Below are 20,606 nucleotides of genomic sequence, written 5' to 3'. Positions count from 1 at the left end.
CTCCGGAACAAAGACTGTAGACATTTTGGGCTGCAAAACATAAAGGTACAACGATGTGTTTCATGCCTTTAATAAATGAACTCAGTGTTGGATGCAATCACTTGCCTTTCCTTATCTTATTTATAAGTCAGCTTCACATGGGGTTCACGGTCACATCTGTGCTTGTTGCACACTCATGTCACATTTTGGCCTCTTGGATACTCTCCGAATGCATTTGCTTAGATTTAGTTTTAGTTGGGAGGAATTAAATCTCAGTGAACCTATGTGGGGAATTTTCAGATGAATTCATTGAAATGACAGCCTTGCATATTGCAAGAGTTTAAAGACACAAAATGCCTTTTCCTCTCATTAATTCAAACTGAAATGTGGAACCATAATAGATATGAAGAACTGAAACAGCAAACAATGGAGGGAAAAAGTTGGATGTTAGCCCAATCTGATTTGACCTCGTGGAAAGGCTGCATGGGTTCTCAGGCAGTATACCGCTCACCCTCTGAACAGCGTTGACATTCTGGTCGTTTTCAGGCCCCTTGTATCTAGTTATCGTTGTCCTCTTCATCACTGTCCTTCATGGAGATGCCTTGCATCCCTCCTTCCCTCACAGAGGCAGTGGCTTCTTCCAAGGTCAGCCGGTTTCTCACTGTCTCGTACATCTTACTGTTTAATGTGGAGTCCAGCACCCCTTGAAGGCGGAAGTCACGGTACTTTTTCTATCACAAACAAACAAAACAATCAGAAGGTTAAAGATCTGCTGAATTAGTCTCAAAGGGATTATTAGAGCCTCTGTTTCATCTGAGCAAGAGAGTAGTGGTCCATTTTAGCACAGCATTTAACCTTAACCTCAGACATACACTTTATATACAGTCTCAGAAATTGCCGTAAGATATGAAGCAGGTGGACCTAAATTCACAAGACAACAGGCAAAAGGAAGTCAAAAGATCACTTTTAATTTCAAGGAAACATTTTCTTTTCATTTATATGCTGATGACACTACCCTTTACTGCTTTGCACCCACTCCTGCTAAGGCTTATGAGTGTCTCCAGTATGCTCTCAATAGAATGCAAGAAGAACAGCCCTTTCAGCTGCAACTTTTCCTGAATGCATAAAAAAATTAAACTTTTTTACTTTATTAAGATCAGTAAAATCAGCTTTGTCTGAGAAAATTGTTAGCAGAAGGGGTCAACATATTGAGTAGGTATCTACTTTTAAATATCTTGAGTTTTTAATTGATGACCACCTCTCTTTCAAAGCACATACAGTATCCAGCATGTTGCGATAAAGCTGAGATTGTTATTTGGCAATTATTTCAGAAATAAGTCTTGCTTTTCTTTTTGTGTGAAACAGAAACTGGTGGAGTCTACCTTTTCTCCTGTCATTGATTATGGTTATGTTTTGTATATGGATGGTCCTGCTCACTAAAGGAGGGTGTGTATCATGGAGCTCTGAGCTTTACTAAAAACTGTGGATCTCCTACTCAACATTGTGTCTTATACTCAAAAGTCAATTGGCCTGCTTTAAGCACACACTGCCTCTGTCACTGGTCTGTTTTATTTACAAAGCTATTTCCAATTTACGTATCTTCTCTTTTTAATATCAAATATGGAGACTGTGACTTTTGGGTCTTGTTGTGCCCAAAGTCAGAAAAGAGTTGTAGAAAAAAAGGTGACGCAAAATGAGCTTCAAGAAATGGTGACCATGAATGTGTTTAAAACCACAGTGAAATCTACTGAGTCCAGACTTTTTGTGTATCCGATCTTTCTGTTTCTCAAATCTGTGTGCTTACATGTTAATTATACTTGTTGTTGAAACTCTGTGTTGCTGCTATTCTTTGACAGGTCTCTCCTGTAAAAGAGATCTTTGATTTTAGTGTGACAAACCTGGTTGAATAAAGACTAGATAAAATAAAAATAAAACAGCAACTAAATATCACACGATCAAATCAAGGATCCAACAAAAAAAAAAAACTAACTGAAAGCTAGGACTTAAATACAAAGTAGACTAATGAGGGGATGATATGATGTGCAGGCAGAGAAAAGGGGCAGAGGAGCTCAGCTGAGGGGAATAAGGTGATCAGGCAGAAGAGCGGGCAGCGAGCTGATTGGCTGAGAAACTGAGGAGCAGGACGGACTAACAAGGCTGATGCAGGACAGCTGTGGTAGCACAGGAACACACTTCTCTACCTTTAGTATTATTACTTTATTTAATTTTTTAAAAATTTGTTAGCAGTTCTGACTCACATGTTATATTGTCACATATTTTTATTGGTTTGTTCTTCATCTTAATAACATTATTTTTTTGTTTTTATTTGTATTGTTAATGGATTTGATTGGCTTTGTTTTGTGCCCACATCTTGTACCCCACACTTTGTGCTTCCAGGTGAAATAAAATAGACTATATAAATAAAGTTTGCTCACTTGCTTGATTCAAACAGGCAAAAAAACTGTTTCCACCTACTCATGTTGTTTGCTGTATTTCCGGAAGTATGAAATGTACTGGAAGACTGGACATCAGTGTACTGCTGTCACTCACTGTTAAAAGCCTACACTCTGCCAGAAAGGCCAAATTAAAGAAAAAAACAAGTAACAAGTGCAACTGACAAAAACACCACACTGTGTGTGAATAGAGGAGACAAATCAATTTTAACAATAATAAATATCAATTGAGGTGGGAAGCCACAAAGAAATGTTATAATGTTGCAGAGTTATACAACAAGCTCTTATAACCGTGTCACTGATTTTTGAGAGAATTCATATAAGAATACATTTAAAAATGTGATTCATAAATGTAAAGGGCAACTGTTTTTACCTTGACAATCCTGATGAGAATCTTCAGCTGATAAACGTGGAGCTGCAGGTCCATCCGGTCAGTCAGCCATGTTCCCAGAAGGTTCATAGTGCTGGTGTACCATTGCTGTAGACACACAAGCACACAGTACGTATCATTGTCTGATATTCCATAAAATAAATGCACTCAAAGCTTGTGAACTTCACACACATCAAAAGAAACATTTCAACACTCAAAACAATGAATTCATAACCTTTGCAATTAGTATCTGTGATCCATCGACTTTGCTGGTGGTGTATTTGGCAGAAAGAGCATGTGATGCCGACCCTGCAGTGCATCATCGTGACAGTTTCCTTGTGGATCACTGAGGGAAAGGCCGGCGGCGCCAAGCTGACAAACAAATCCTCGGCACAACGACGTCTCTAATCTGAAGATGTTCATGTCGTGTCGGCCGCACGGCCTCATCAAGCCATTAGAAAATGACACTTGGCAGTTCAGCCACACTCTTAGAGTCTTGCCTTGGAAGTTTAGGAAACATTTTCTACTCTTGTCATGTGGGCCCCCATCAAATGGTCCTGTAGGCTTATGATCTATTCAAGTCTGGAGCGTGGACCTCAGGAAGATCCAGCAGCCAGTGAGACTTCAGTTAGTGGTGATCCTAATAACGTGTAAGGCATATGATGCTCTTGGTGCTCAGAAGCATGTTCTGCCATTGGCACACATCAAAGTCCATGATACAAACCTTTTGCTTGTCAGTTTAGCAGTATGTTTCCAGCTGTATTGCCTCTGAATGTTGAGGTCACTCTCTTGAATGTGTGCCTCTTGAGTTTTTTAATGAGAGACAGGTAAGTGATTCGGGGAAAAGAAAGCTTAGAGCTCCAAATATTTCTGTCACTTTCAGCTACAGAACTACACACGAAACTAAGCTAGTGACAGCACTGGGTTGTGTCCAACAATGTCCCTAATAAGACTGGACTATGCTAAAATAAAATACACTAAAATGGACAAGCTTTTGTCCTGGTAAGCCAGATCTTCCCTATTATTTACATTATTATTGACAATATACAAATATATGTGTCGTGGTGATAGCCTTTGCCGTACTGCCACTGAACTTTGCGAAACAGGGCCAATCTGTATTGCAGTGTCAGTCAGTCTGGAAGTCTTATTTGATCTCACGACATTCTAGGACCTAAGACCTAACCTAGGACCTGTACGATTTCGGGATCACATTTTCGTATGGTCATTTGGGCCTGGGTCAAGTCCCATTCTACTAGATCACAACAGGATCTGGGTCTGTTTATCATTATGTTTAATTCCCAAGTGGATGCGATAAGACCCTCTCAAAAGAAAAACGTTACGATTACGATTACAAACATAGGATCAGATTATGAGAGTAAAAGTAAAGTGAACAAACTGCAGCAGCTGCTTCCGCAAGTTGGAGGTAGAGTGGTGGAAAGACAGGTATTGAGCTCAGCAACATTCACTACTTGGATTAATTTTATAAAAACTCTTGATATTCTCTCAATGAGTGGATACTTGCCAGCAAAAGGAAGATCATTTATCAAGGAAAGAAAACAAATTTAGACTTTCTCATAAATTCAAAGGTAGAGAGAGAACTCTATTAGCCATCTGTCTTCTGATGACTTATACTCTTAGACTCTGCTGCTCATGGTTTCAGAAAAATAAACTGAACAATTATGTAGAGACTCTAACTGATCTAACCATGTGTAGCATGTCCACATTAATGCAACAAAAAGTTAAACTTTTCTATCTTTATGTTGATCTATGCCGCTTAGAAATATTGTAAACTGGTCACTGACAACAACAAAGACAACAGCAATTTTAGTAACAATGTTTAGAACTGGGTTTGTCCAGTCTCTAAAGTAGACCCGCCCGGGTCCTAGGACTCTCACCTTGAAGTATCTGTACTTACCTGAGTTTTAATATTTCTGACAACTTTCACTTTTACTCACTACATTTCTCCTACACATTTACTTCCTACAAAATATGGAAGAAAGGGAGAAAGGGACAGTCACATGAATATAGAAAGTAGAGAGAAAGAAAAACTGGACTTGACCTTGTTCTTCATCAAATGTAATGTACGCTCCATTTTTAAGGTGGTATGTCAAAAAAATTAACTTAATAACCCTCAAAATTCTGATTGCTTGTTTTTTATTATTAGTATTTACTTCTACTTTTACTTTCAATACTTAAGAACATTTAATATGATAAATTACTTTTGATACTTTAGTAAAGTAAATATCAGATACTTTTACTCACGAAATGATGAAATACTTTTACTTCTGCCAAAGTCATTTTCTGGTCAGAAATTTGTACTTTTACTCAAGTATGACTGTCAGGTACTTCACCCACATCTGAGGTTGGGCACAAACGGGTCTGATGGTACATGTTTTCAAATTATTGGGTCCAATCGGATATTGGAGCGAATTTCCCAGGTCAAATTGAGTTAAGGTCCATCAGTTTGGACCAAGCAACACCTTTAGTGTTTGGCAATTTTCAAGTCTATTGATGAAAAGCCAGGTGAAGTTGGTATTAGAGGAATACTTTGTTGATTTTCAACCAGCTCTGTATCAAAACAATGTGGGCATAGATGAACACACATGTACATTCCTCCATCTAACCAATGCCTAGATACCGGTCAAACGGTAAAACTAGGCAGTGCTGATCAAATATGAATAAAGATCAGAGGGCGGCTAGTTTTGATGAAATTCAGCCTATGAATGTAGCTAGCTGTCTACCTTTCAAGGTCGTGTCGTCGTTTGTGTTTCGCTTATGAATTATCTATCTGAGACATTCGAATCTGTTAACATCTCGACTAAAAAAAATGCTTTAGGCAGCCCCTGCCGTCTCCTCTTCCTGGTACTGCACACCCACACTGAATCTTTTAGAGGTTTGGAGAACCGCCTGTACAGGTCTCCTCTCACCCCTGGTTATAAGTCAATATGACAAAGAAATATACTAAAGAAAGATGGTACTTGTGGCCAGTAACACACAGCAAGACATACTGTGCTCACAGTCTGCTCTCTGTGGAGCCCTGAACCCCCACCACCACTCCACAGAGAATCTGCGCTTGTTTATTCAAAGTTTATTAAAACTGAATGTGTTGCATGTCTAAATTGCACCAAATTTGAAAAGGTACATCCTTGAGTGCAATAACACCTCCAAGTTTGAAGTACACTGGATGAGCAGTTCTCAAGATATACTAAGGACAAACTGACAGAAAGTCTTACTTGGTAGTCAGATACTAATATACCTTTTCTGAAAAAAACACCACTAATGGAAAGGTGACTTCAACAACTTCATAAATCACAAACCACCGCAACGACAAGTGTGTCCCAGCCGTGTGCATCACTTTTGAGTACTTCCTGGAAACAGTTTCCGTAGGTGTGTGCCACTTGTGGAGTGGTTCTGTGTTCGGTTATATTTTCTGTGTCTGCAGCTGACCTCTCAGGGCCACCGTACACTGCTGAGTTTCAGAACTTGGCTGTTTTTGCTTTGCTGTGCAGTAAACATAATTCAGTCAGTGCACATGAAATACCGAGGTACCAGAGCGAGCCCTGGTCCTGTTACCACTACTTACACAGGTGCTATAAGCTGCAGTCTTAAAATTCTCCCTATGCTTTATTTAGACGAGCCCTCTGTGAACAGTGACCTCTGCGAGGCACAGTGAGCTCAGAGCACAGCAACCATGCAGAAACAGAGCCGAAAGGCTGCAGATGTTTCTCTGTGGGCCCTGGCTGTTGCCAGTCTAATTGATGGATAATGATGAGCGGGGCTGATACTAATAGAAGCCGACTGACTTTGAACAGTCAGGGTCACAGCAGAATGGATGGGGGGCTGGAGAAGAGAGAGGAACAGGAAGGGGGTAGCAGAGTGTGTATGTCTGTTTGTTTAAGACAGACCAGATGCCAAAGGGTAATTTATAAGTTGCACAAGACAGATTTTATCCTTGAAATTAAACAACTTTTTGTCATATTGATTGAATCTGAGGTCTTGTGTCTATCAAATTTGACCAAGTGTAAAGTCAAAGGTATTTTCTGCTCACTGCAAAATATTGACTGACCAGGTTTTCAACCACATATTCGTCTAACATCAAGGGGTGTAGATGATAAGATATAAAATCACTCAATATTAAGCAGCTCCTTGTGGATACTCAGATAATTCACGAAATAAAGATGTTGACAAAGTTGCTTCATAAACAATTACAAATTTGTTATTTTAACGTAGGAGGCCATAGTAACACAAAGATGTAAACTGTGTTTGCTTTTTTTGCAAATATCTATCTCAACTTTTTAGTACTGGATCAGTGTGCTAGGTACTCCAAGCAGAGGGGTGACCAAAAATGGAACCTTTTCAAAAGTACTAAAGGTCCAATCCACAACTTTTCACCATGGAAACATGAAAAATGAGTACCAAACTGAACTGAACTGCTGCTGGAAACACCCCATAAGTGACAAATTGGGATGGCAACTTGTTATATAGTCTTGCAATGGCAGAGATGCCTACAGAGATATTTGAAATTAGCCCTGGTCTGGATATCATAAAGTTTTAAAGGAACTGTTCCTCCATGAAACCCTCCAGTCCCATCACTCCTGGCTCCTCTCCTGGCCGCACCCACTTTCTCTCTCCACTGAACTACCAGCTATAGCTGCTAACAGAGCTATCACTATGGCTTTTATGTTCCTTTGTCTGCTCAAACTCATCTTCAACTTGTGATGAGTTGTCATCCGACCTCCACAGCAAGTCATTCGCACTGCTATGTCATCGGTTGTTACCCAAACGCATGTGTCTCACAAATGTGACATTTCTTTGTTGTTGTTCCAAAGTGCATGGGTGTGACATTAGTGGGTGCGTGTGAGGGCAGAGGTCCGGTCACACTGATGTGAGATAAGGGCCACTTCAAACATGAGTGATTGGATATAGGGAGCACATCGGTACTGACCATCAAAGTGAAAGTAGCCTAAAAGACAAAATAACAGCCAAAACAACATCGAATTGAAAGTTTTCGCAGTCCCGGAGATGAACTTTTGGAATACATCTTTGGCATCTTACTTAACTTGAGTATTAAATTGCCCATCTGCACTAACAATGAATCATCATGGTGCAAAAACAAATGATTGCACTTTCTGCCCAATTTTGAATCACAAGAACAAAAACCTGCTCAGGTGGGGAGAAGAGGTAGAGATAAGGTCTGCATGTAGGTCAGGCTCAGCGGGTGAAAGAGAGGAAGGCTGAGCTGAAGCAGTGCCTGGGTGAATCAGTGAGGCGACCTGGTGCCAGCAGCTTCCTATCTGTCGCTGTGTGCCTGTGAAGGCTTCGGCGTGGCAGCAGGCCTGTGATCTCGCCCCGAGCACAACCCCCTGCCGAGAGGCCAGGCCTGGAGTGACTGATCCACTGACTGTCTGCTCTCCCTCTCTCCATCATCCTCTCCTCCCTCGCTTCTCCTTTTCTTAAGACTTTGCACCGTGCCACACACAGCTCCCATCTGCAGCCATTTTTTTGCAGCAGCCATTTTGTGTCCTGTTCCGCTTTACTCCTCTTCATTTTATATAAAAAAAGAGGCTTTGACAGCTATGTCACAAGTCCTCTTGCTGCCATGACTGGCATTTTGGAGGTCTGTCAGGGACATCTTGTGTACACATAATGCCTGTGATTTTCATCAACTTTAAGATCTTTTTAATGCCAGTTTGAATGTTATACCAGTTTCATTTAAAAAAAACCAAAAAAAAAACAATGAAAGTGACTGTTGATTCATCAGGAGATATCTGCACAAATAGTTTAAATTCTCACCAGAACAGGACACAAGGAATGCTGAAACTGATTTTATGACACGAAAAACTTTCTGTGATTTACACAGTTTTCCTTATTCCAGTTCAAGGATCGAGGGTGTTGTATTAGGTATAGATGAAAAAAAACTTTTTCAAATGTATGATTTGCACTGATGAGTAAAGATGTTTAACATTTCTTGACTAGTTTTAATTTGAGCTTTCATTCTCTGCCCAAACCAGACTGGGCCCGACCCAAACCGCTGTGTTTGAGCCAGGCCAAGCTGTAATTTCTAAAAATTTCTAATGTACGGACTTTGTTGCCATCCACCCATCATAATGAATGAAATATTAGAGTTAGAACTAAAACTGCTGTCTTAGTTTGAGTGTGTGCAGGGCTTGGATAGAAACTGTCTCGTTTCATGTGGGGTCAGGCCTGAATTTTTGAGCCCCATTAGAAACGGTTAGAATAACTTTTTACAAATCTTAATGTGATTTGATACATGTTTTCTTACTTCTTGAACAAAACTCAGAAGTACCTGTTTAACTTTGACTCTAGATCTTGTCTCGAAAAGGACACTGACATAACCAAATAGAATTAAAATAGAATGGCTGCAGTTCCGTTCAGTCATTAAATTCAGTGATAAAAATGACGGACACTGTCTCAGGGGCCATTTAAACAGCAACGGTTCTTACATGAAACATTAAACTTTTGTTGTGGTTTGGCTTTTTGTTCACACGACAATGGCATTTCAGGGGCCTGAAAACGCAAAATTTTTAAACCATCAACCAATTTTGAACAGTGACATCAAGACCACACTTTGCACATGTCATGGTGTTCTTCTATAGTGTGTCATTACAAAGTTACACCGCCAACTACTGGCCTGGCATGCGCACTACAGCGTTTTTGGTTGTTTTTGCAGATCCATGTTCACAAGGATGATTCTTGCTATCATATGAAAGTATTTTAATCACATGAACTTTTTTAAAAAAAAAAATGTATGCAAAGGAAAGACTGTTTTTAGTAGGACCACTCTTGTCTAAACGTGGCCTCAGTTAACTTGTATCTGACAAGTCCACCAAACTAAACAACAAAACAGAACACTGGAAATGCTTTCCATAACAGCCCACTGGTGAAGGATCATGGAAAGAATGCAGATGAAACGTTAATTAGGATTCTCTGTCATAGTGAAGACACAAATACCCTGTTGAAACACGACATGCAATGGGCCATGGTTACTATTTCGACCCATGTTATGTTATGTGTGTCCGAAATGTATCAAGTGCAATTATTTAAACTGGAAACATGATCTTTTTCTAAACCGTGTTGTGTGGCCAGTAACGCACACTGTGCAGCCACCACTTAATCCTGTGTTCAAAGGCTGTGGTTGGTCATTTCATATATTACTGTGAGATCATGGTGAAAGTTTTTACACCCAACAGATCTTACCCATTTTTGGGTTGGTTTTATCAGTGAGTCAAGCAGTGTGAGGGTAAAGGAAGCAGTTTACCATACCGTTCACTGTAGACAGGTTTCCATTACCCGTAAATCATGCAAACAGAAATTGCAGATATAAAAAACGCCTAATGGAAACACGTCAACGTTTCGAAAAAATTCCCATTTATCGCAAAAAAATTTCTGCACTTACATGAGATGGTGTTTCAGGCGATTTACAAAAGCCATATTTCGCAAAACTGTAATAGAAACACTTTTTTTTAGCTTTTCTAGGTCACATGATGCTATTGCTATGTGATTGTCAGTAGGAACTGGCTCTCTCGGGGATGATGCAACAGGCGCTACAAGATGTGTGTTATTGCATCGCATAACTCTTCAATAAGTTGAGCGGATCATCCTGAGGTTTTGAATCCACAATTCCTCGTGGACTATCACCTCCCAGAAATCCCTGATACGTGGCCGCTGGCATGTATAAGGGGCTTTTCTTTCAATTTTCACTCATAACACGCCTGTTTGGCCTTGGATTGGAAATAATGAGGGCTAGTGTGGTGGCTGCAATAGAAATAAAGCTGCTCATGTTTTCAACATCCATCACCATGCTTCTTGGAATGTTATCGCAAAACATCACTCAATGGAAACAGTCAACTCACAATTGTGTTTCATCAACATTTTGAAATATGAAAAAGTTTTGTGCAAATCTGTGATGGGAATCCACCTAATGGTGTTGAAAACTGGTTAAAATACTGACTGAAACTATACTTGATATACAGTGCAACATACCTTCCAGTCAATCAGAAAACAACTTTTTTTAAACTGCCATTGCATAAACTGTCCTTTTTATATATCCATGATGAAATGGTCCTAAGAAGCCCCCAAAATTAGTCATATCAGTTGAACTCTGTTGCAAGATCACAGTCTCTGATGTAATCAGCGGCGATTATCCAATCCATGAATACCAGGCTGATACTTGTGGAGAGCATTATTCTCAAGTTGTCTTGGAGAGAGTCATCTTCTTAGGAAAGTAATCACAGAATGCTTCCAGGCAGATGGGCTACGTGCTTGACATTGCATGCACAATCAGGTACACAGCTGTTCATTTTCCCAGCTGTTTCTGCTGGCCCTGCTTATGTGATGCATCAGCCCTGAGCCCCTCGAGTTTCCCTTTGGATCCACTGTATAAAGTTGTAAAGGAGGGGGCCAGATGTGGTTTTACCTCATTATGTATTTTCAAATGTGTTTCAATTAATATGCTCAATGTTGCCTAACATAGAAACTGGATAATAGTCTTCTAAAATAATTTTACAATCCTAGCTTCCACATCATATTTTTGCCATCATTTTAGTGAACAGATCTAAATACACACAGTTTCCACATAACAAGCACAAAGCTGACTTAGATGAGCTTGATGTCAACGTACTGACAATGCATTTTAGGTTTGACTGCTAATTTATTGCTTCTAGACTATTTTGATAAGATCCGCTTAACCCTTTGAAACCTGGATTGACATCTGGTGCTATTCACAAGCCATATGACTGTTTGAAAACTGAGCAAATTGGTTTGACTTCTTCTAAAAACATGGGCAAAAAAGGCAATGACCATCTTGAAAAAAAAGTCCCACAAATTGCAAGAATTTTTACCTGAAATGTATATATATATATATATATGTATATATATTAGCAACACTTTTTCTAGGTCCTTTTCTTTTTTGTTTTTGGCTTATGTTCATGTAATTTTCTTGTAATTTCTTAACAATTTTTTTGCTAACTTTTGGGCCATGTCTTGTTAAGCTTGTTGCTTTCCTCCTATGTTTTTGAAAGAAATTAAATCAATTTGCTCAAGTTTCAAAGGGTTACAGGCTGAGAATATGGTGATGTCATTAAAATATTTTCTTGCAAAGTGCTGATGCAGGACACTTTGAAATCTTAAGTCAACTAACAATGACAATGAAGAGATTTTTCTCTCAAAACTTCTCAAAATCATTCTGATTTTGGAGAGCTCTCAAATCACCTGCTACTGCTCATGAAGTCTTTTGCCTTTAATGCACTGCAACAGTTGAAGTCCACTTAGACCTAGTTCTCATGTACGCAGGTATTTTTTAAAACAGGGTTTCTCCCTCCATTCACAGAACAGAAAAGAGTACAAAAAAAAATTCCCCAAATTGTTGTCCCCAAGTTGTGAAATATGAGTATCGCAGAGTTATAGAGTTTCACTGGCTCTTTGGGACTGTTGCTCGAACTGCAGACTATACTTCCACATTATTGCGTCGCCCGCCAACCATGCTGCTGCCACTGGGGCACGAAGAGTGTAGGCCCGGTTCAAAAGACTTACCCGAATCTCTTATTATCTCATTATCTTGAATAACTCAGTAATTCAAGATAATGTTACTGCGCTGACTATTTCTCTCCTAGAATGTTTTTAGAAAGACATTTTAGCGCCCTGTTTAGCTGTGATGCTGAGAGATTGCGGACAGGAAGTGGGCGCCACACTGCTTTCCACAAATTGGAGGCCAAAAAACTGAGATAAAAGGGTAAAACTATGCGTCATTTTTCAAATATAAACCAAGATTCTGTTATTGGGTTGCCAGCTTCCTGCCTCAGTAAGCTAAAATATGTTTCTGAAAACATCTGTGTAGCAGTAATGCGAGCTCCGGCTGTCATTGTTTCTCTCGGACCAGCGCACATTACGTCACCCACCAGCAGGAATGTTTATTAGTCTGGTACATCACACTGTTTCTAGTAGTTGCAGGTTTTTTACCTCTTCAGCAAAAGCGTCCTTGTTCTGTTGTCTCTGGTTATGTAGCAACAATTACAAAAGTATTTGTGTCTTTCTATTATAGAGACAGCCCAGTTTTTTGTGAGGACTCTCTTTTTGTTGGTGAAATACTTCTTTTAACCTTCTTCATAATCTTTTAGTCGTCTTTTGCCTCTCTTCAAAACAATCGACTGCATCATTTAATTTTCAAGTCTTTAACTTTTGCCATCTTTGTATGATTTTCTTTTTACACTGATATGGTTTCTTATCCTGATCCACTATCATTCCAAACAGGAAGGCTGGTTGTTTCTCCTGCTATGACTTTATCCGTCATCCCAACCAAATGGTATTCTTTACACCATTTCTGGAGCAATCTTTTCACCTTCTCTAACACGCAACTGTTGAACTCTTCAAACAAACTCTGTGTTTCAAAATAGCCACATATAAAAGCTACAGTTTCACTTCAACCCTCCAGACAAGGTAACAGTTCTTCAGGGCAGGATTAAGACGTGGTGTCCACATACTGACAGTGACTTTGACGTTTGTTGAGCTTGTCAAATGAACAGTGATGGTCCTTCTTGCTTTGTTCCTCTTGGCAGGGACTAACAAAAGAAAATCATCCGAACAGACAAATTCACCAAAGCTCTCTTTTTTTAGGCTGCAGGGGGATCAGCAGGGGGCTAGCGCTTGTTGACAGCCAAAACAAGCGTAATATGGCTCTGAATACATAATGCCATAACCCGACAGGGATCAAATCTGTGACATTCTAACGAGTTCCATCTAAAGGAAGGGCCTCCATTCCTTCAACTGGGTTATTTGTGTGTGTGCATTTGTGTGTGTTTTGTCACCTCGTGACATGCTGATGAACCCCTACCTATACACAGGCGACATGCACGCTCTGCACAACACAACACACACACACACACACACACACACACACACTCCCACATACACACTAATACATCTGCCGGTCCCTCCCCCCCTGCGAGAGAGAGGGGGGAGAGAGAGCGCCGTCCTGCGCCCACCTCACACCAACCCACCCACCTCCCCCCACCCCCCCCCCCACACCCCCACACACACACACACACACACACACACACACACACAAACCTCGCCTTGAAGCCAGTGTTCACACCCAAGTCTTCACATGGCGCTTGGCAGGGGGGGCCTGCCACCAGCAGGATCTGATGCAAAAAAATGGCACACCTCTCCTTCTTCCCCTCCCCATCCACCTACTCACCTCTTTCATGACCCTTTTGCATATATTTGCTATGGAGTGTAATGAGAGGGAACTGGCCTTTTTTAGATTTCAAGGGCAAACGACACATAAAGCTTGTGGTTTCAAGCTTCACCAGAGCTGCAATGTGTCCCTGTCAGCAGACAACTTTCACTTCACTCTGAGAGTACTACTGGAAAGAATGACGAGCTGAAACACGCATAAGATTTGACACGTTTTACAAACTAAACTGATGACATAATCTATGCTTCCTCGGGTTCAGATCAGGTCAGTTTAATTTGGTATGCATTTTTTTGTGTTTTCACCGTGAAAAGTTGGGGATGGTGCCAATGGAACCGTTCCATATCATCCCCATTTTTGGTCACCCCTCTGCTTGGGGTAACTAGCACACATTTCCAGTGCTAAAAGGTGGAGCTAGAAACACTGCAGTCTGTTTATTGGTCAGTGAAGAATCAACGCTACTGACGGCTGAGCTGTGGCTGCTTGGACTGCTGTTTGTACTGTGACAAGTTTTTCCACACATAACTAAACTGTAATTATAAATCAAAGGAAGTTTAGCAGCCTCTTGTAGCAGCTGTAGACCGAGAAAAAAAAGTCAATAAGGTGGACTGAATGCCGGCAACTTTAAAGGTGGAATGTTTTCTTGTAATAATACTCAGTGGATGAGATGATGTTGTGAATCCATCAACACACCTTAAATTTCAATATGACAACTTTGACCACTTCATCTGTTTTTATTGTCTCTTTTGGCTGACTTTTAGTAATGAGTGGATCTTCCAGCGTTTAAAAAACTGTATATTGATTGTGACTGCATTATGTGAATTTCATATATTCTAATCCTCTCTTGAAAAAAAAAGGGCAAAGTGCACTCCCTGTGTGCTCAAGCAGCACTAAAGCCCTGCTCTGCTTGTTCTGAAAATGTCATCGTACAGCCCTGTTCTATGGATGATAAATGAGGTGCAGACTTTATTCTGTCTCCAGTGAACAAGGAAATACAGTCCAGTGCTGGATGGAGCACGAAGTGACAAAAAGTACTATTGTATCGCATAACTCTTCAGAAGTTGAGCAGATCATCCGGAAGTTCTGAATCCACAATTCCTCTGTGAAATCGTGGCCTATCACCATCGAGAAATCCCTCATACGTGGCCGCTCCCACGTATAAGGGACATGCCAGTTACTTTTGCGCAAATCTATGGTGGAAACCCACCTATTAAACATGTCTCTTGATTATGTGTTAAAACTCCTGTTTTGCTTTAATGTCCTTGTTAAGAACATTAAAAAACTGTTAAATATTCACAATCAATATGAATCGATAAATCAATATTTTTGACAACACTACTAAGTGTAGCAGTACAAACAAACCGACCAAACCTACCTACAGCTGACAGAACCTCTGATAGAGTTTGCTCACTTAAGTGCCATAAACCAAATTTTTTGGCAATATATTCACATATACAACATTGAAATAGCTTGACTTATATTTTATTTACCTCTACTGCACTGCTTGCCGGTCAGAGGATAATACTGCAAACATACTGATTAAGTACTGAAATAAGATCTGAATAAATCACAAATGTAAGTAGTATACATAGAAATAAATCCCTGGAGGGCGGATGGACATACATAATAAAGGAAAGGCAACCATCCATAAGGGATGTTCTGAGGACAAAAACAAACGCCCCTCAGTAGTTACACAAAAATACGCAAAAGAACAGTTAAGCACGTGTGCAGAAGCAGCTTAAAAGCAAAGACAGGGCTTCCAGTAGGACCCAAGAAGATCTACATCAGCAAAATCACATTTTAGTGCAAACATACAGTTATGAGTAAAAATAGGAATATGATATTATGTAAGAATAAAGTAAGAATAAAGTTGCAGGTACGCCTGCATGCTCGAAAATACTGGAAAAAGTATGCTCCTGATAGGTAGGATAAAAGGTAGGATAAAATAATAAGACGTGTATTTACACACACACACACACACACACACACACACACACACACACACACACACAACCCCCAAAAAGCCAACCGATTTGTTAGGTCAGAGGCCCTCTTTTGTGGGGCAGCTCAGGAGCTTTTGTACTGCTGAGAGGCAGGAATGTTGGAGCTGAGGAGGAGCCTCACCATAGGGGGTACACAGGGATTACATGCAACCTGGGACTCTGCCTCTTTCTGCCTCTGCTGCTGCTCCTGTGTGTGGGTGCGTGTGTGTGTGTGTGTGTGCGTGTGTGTGTGTGTGTGCGCGTTTTCAAAGTTTAGGTCTGAGCTAGAAACCATAATAGTTGTTAAGCACTGACTGGATTTTACCAGAAGGGCATTGAGTACTGTGAAGAATTGAAAGTTGGCACTGAATCCTTGCTCAGATTACAGTCTTATTTTCATATTATCTGTTCTTATATTTACTGATTCGAATTAGAATTTAGTTGAGTTTTTAGTGTAATTTCTGATCATCTGTTTTCATCATTTTGTTTTCACTTGAGAACTGAGCTTATTTTCTCACAATATCTTTGGTGTAAATTCTTGCAAATGTTTACACTTGACACTATAAGATATCGAAAAAGAAAGTAGTGATTTAGAGTCATAGAAAAACGAACAAAAAGAGATCATGTTCGCACCGATATTAAAAACATGTTAACAGTGCCTACAATAAGAAACATGGTGACACACAGTTGTGTCACACCTCTTTGAGTGCTTAGCCAGCTCGTTCTCATTTTAAACTCTTAAAATAACACTTCTTTTATTTTGCTTTTGGTGTAAGATTGTGATGCCAAAAACCTCCTTCTGCACGATACGCTGCTGGATCTAGTCAGCTAAGAATGAAGCTGACCGAACTGCTCGCAATCTTGTTGTACAGTGTCAGGTGGCCGGACCGAACCTTTCTTGGCAGCATAATATGCAGACAGTCGGCATCAGTTGAAAACAAGACCAGATGAAACCTGTTGTGTCTGCATGATATGCCACTGGACGGCTTCAGGTTGAATTGCTGCCAGTAACAATTTAATTTAAGGAGCACAAAGGTCCCTACAGGGTGGATGAATCCAACAAACCCCAGACTTTCATGTGGATGTCCAGTGTTTTCTTCCCATCTGAATGTGATGTTTTTCTTTCTACATCTTATGTGCCTCCTTTCCCTAAACCTAACCATCTGTACCTGTATGCGCGTTTGTTGACGTCCCGTAATTGTTGCCATTTGCTTTTATTGCCAAAACATAACCATGTGCAGCATCATCCCACCATGTGCTTTTGTTGACATCATGGTAGAAGCATCCCTTAAAGTAAGCAGCAGCAAAAGGATACCTGAAGTGTAATATAAATGAATTCCACTGCAGAGTGGAAATTTGTGATGATTTGGGCTTAGCTGCAGTTTGGGATTCATATTCAGGATGAAAAAGTAGAAAAGATCACAATCTTGGTTTGGGTAAGGGTTAAGGTTAGGCATGTAGATGAAAAGTCAGTGAAAGTCTCCACATGTTTATAAATGTATAAGTGGAATTTGTTGATACTCTGATTATGTAGTTAGGTAAAACACCGTCCACGCATAGACAGTAGCAGTGGCTAATGAACTACATTATTAGTGTGCTAATAACTTTGGATCTATAGCAGACTTGCACTAATCCTTAATTTTACTGTGAGTGGAGGAATCAGCGAGATGCAGTATATGCCCTTGATGATGAGGATTTCTGCTCAAAATTTTTCAAATTGATAAATGTCCTAACCAGCTCAGGACTGTTTGAGCACCAACAGAAATGTGTACATGGCAGTGGGTATCAAAAAGTGTCTAGTCCAATAGAGGGTATGCGTTAATGTCAGTTCCCCCCTGGAACACGCCCCCCTCAGTCAGACTGAGTGGCAAAACATCCGTCAACCTGGTGCAGTTTAGCAGTGGAACCAGCAAAACAAGTTTGAGACTTCACTCGTTCTTGGCTTTGAGAGAGAAAGTAGCTTATGTTCAAATATATTGATTGAACTTTCCTGGGTAATGGAGATAATGTACTGGAATTCTTAATTTAGGTGGTGTTTCCCTTTAAATATGAATAAATGTTCAAATGAATGCAAAGCAAATTCCCATATTCCAAATACATTCATTATCTCATTCACAGTGAAATTACTGCTAACTACAAGCCAATAATAAGAAATAACAGCTATTGATTGGGATCCCTTTGTCAGTGCCATATGACCATTTATCCAACAACTTGGTGTGTGTTTGAGAGTGAGAAAAAGAGAAAGAGAGAGAGAGAGAGAACGTGTCCTGCTGAGACCCAGCTGTGTCTGCAATTAGCAGGAGGCATGGAATGATGATTGCTGGTGCGGCAACACTAATGCCAAGTGGCAGGCTTCCCTGTGAAGGAGAGGGAAGGCCGCTCAGTGCCATATAGCAACACTACTTTTTCTTTCAAACACGCATACACACACCCACATATGCACACTGACAGACACAAGGAAACAAGGTTGGTGTGGGTGGAGGTGGAGGGGCTTTAAATCTGACTGCAAGACATTATGCGTTTCGGACAAAGGGCTCGTCTAATCCTACCTGCTCTGCTTTTCAAAGCCCACCGCTGGCCTATTCTAGTCTGGCTCCTCAGCTCAGCAGAGAGGGCCCATTGATGACGGCACCCAATTACCATAGTAACTCACACGGTAGGTCGGCTACCACCAATCTCAGCACCAACATCACCACGCCCCCATCCCACCAGCTCCGTGCTCACCTTGTCATCCAGCAGCAGAACTAAGCTTGACCCTCAGAGAACAAATGAAGCTTTTCCCTGCAGGTTAATGGGGCTTAGAATCTTGAAATGGATGATGTCATCCCTGAGGCCACGTCCACATTAATGTGGATAAATGTGAAAATGCTTCTTTCCTCCCTGATCTTCCATCCACACTATCGAAATATCAACCCCCCAAACCCACAACGTTTTACACAAATACTGACTCATTGTGGATACATTGAAAAACTTGTTTACACAGCAATGGTTCTTGCGTGAAATCTTGAACTTTTGTTTTGGTCTGGACTTTTGTTCGCATAACTGCATTTTGGGGGCCTGAAAATGCAAACTTTTGAGAGTGTAATCTTTTGAAAACGCCACCCCTTCCTTTGCTGTGTAACCTGGCAATGCGCAGATCCTGTGAGAACGGTGACGTCACAGCTGCATTTTGTGTATGCGTGTGTTGTTCTTCTGTGGTGTGTCATTACAAAGTTACACTGCCAACTAATGGCCTGGCATGCATGCTATGGTGTTTTTGGTTGTTTTTGCGGATCTGTGTACACAGGGATTGTTCTCACCATTTTATTATATGAACACAGATTTTCTTTTTTTTAGAAAGACTTTTAAAGTTTCAGTTGGGTTGTTCTCATCTAAACGTAGCCTAATACACAGCTGTCAGCCTGAACAGACGTGATTGGGTACTGCTGCGTAGCAGCAACACTAAGGAGTAAACATTGTATCAGTGATTGGTCATTCTACATGAAAGCAAAGCTTGTCACACACTTCAAGTGTTGTCCCTGATATGTCCTCTTGTTGCTGTCAAATGACTGAAGTGTGAAAAACACCTTAATTATTGCTTTCTTTAATATACATCTAATCAACACTGTAGATCCTATCAACACATTCTCATCCCAAGCCGTCACATATCGCTGCTTCAGTGGACTTTCACTTCTACACATTTCACTCTATGTATCCTCCTGTGTCTGCTGTTGATGTTCCAAGATGCCAAAACCAACAAGGATGTCAACAAAAGCACATGTTTAGAATTAGGCGACAAATGTACGGGTTAGGTTTCAACAAGAGAAGCGAGTGGTTAAGTAAGAAAAAATGTACGTTTTTAAAGATTTATGTTGGGGGGGCTTATTGGCCTTTATACGACAGGACAGCTTGAGTGTTAAAGGTTGAAAGAGGAGATGACATGCAGCAAAAGGCCGAGGGTGGAATTGAACCTGTGGCGGCTGCAGCCTTTGTACATGCTCGACTGTGTGAGCTAGTGGGCGGCCCAGCAGCAGTGTCTTAACCTGATGCCGCGCAACAGTGTATCATACGGCCATGCCAGTTGCATAACACTGAAAAAGGTTCCATCCATCCACGTTACAATTAGCAATTAGCCAAAATTAAAAACACAAGACCCTTCTAAATGCTTTAAAAAAATGCCTGACCCATTTTGCAGCACCCCTTCCCTCCTCATAGGTAACGAACAGTCTCTATTGCTAAATACTGAGGGAGGCGTGGTGTTGAGGAGTACGTACAGATCATCCAGTCCAGTCAATGGTGATTAAGGTGTTTACATGACAGAATAGCTCTACTTTCAGACGAATTATCTCCATGTGTTAGTCAGATTTCCAGAAATTCGATTTAATCCGATTATATATCTACATGTATTTTTAAAGTCCAGTTTTAGTCGGACTAAGACAATAATTCATCTTTCTCTAACATCATGTAAACGTCATGACTGTATTCGAGTGATTATGCGAAACTTTGCGCCTTCTTTTTAACCCATATCCTTATGTTTGATCATTGGAATATGGATCCCAAACTTTTAGAGGATTATGTGAAAGCACAAGTGTGAGGGGACATGTAAACATGTTTTCAAATGTATCTGCCTC

At 40.5% G+C, this 20,606-nt stretch overlaps 1 protein-coding gene across 1 annotated transcript in view; it reads right to left on the bottom strand.

The window, feature by feature from the left end:
• Positions 1-536: 536 nt before the first annotated feature.
• The window catches only part of cadpsa (Ca2+-dependent activator protein for secretion a), a 200,869-nt gene continuing 180,799 nt past the window's right edge, over positions 537-20,606 (bottom strand). The window contains 2 exon segments of the mRNA XM_042495019.1: positions 537-710; positions 2,806-2,910. Of these exon segments, the coding sequence (XP_042350953.1) occupies positions 537-710; positions 2,806-2,910 (279 nt within the window).

Source organism: Plectropomus leopardus, chromosome 2 (assembly GCF_008729295.1).
Source record: "Plectropomus leopardus isolate mb chromosome 2, YSFRI_Pleo_2.0, whole genome shotgun sequence".
Lineage (NCBI taxonomy): Eukaryota > Metazoa > Chordata > Actinopteri > Perciformes > Serranidae > Plectropomus > Plectropomus leopardus.
Note: the sequence above shows the minus strand (reverse complement) of the source record. Positions and strands in the feature narration are given on the sequence as shown.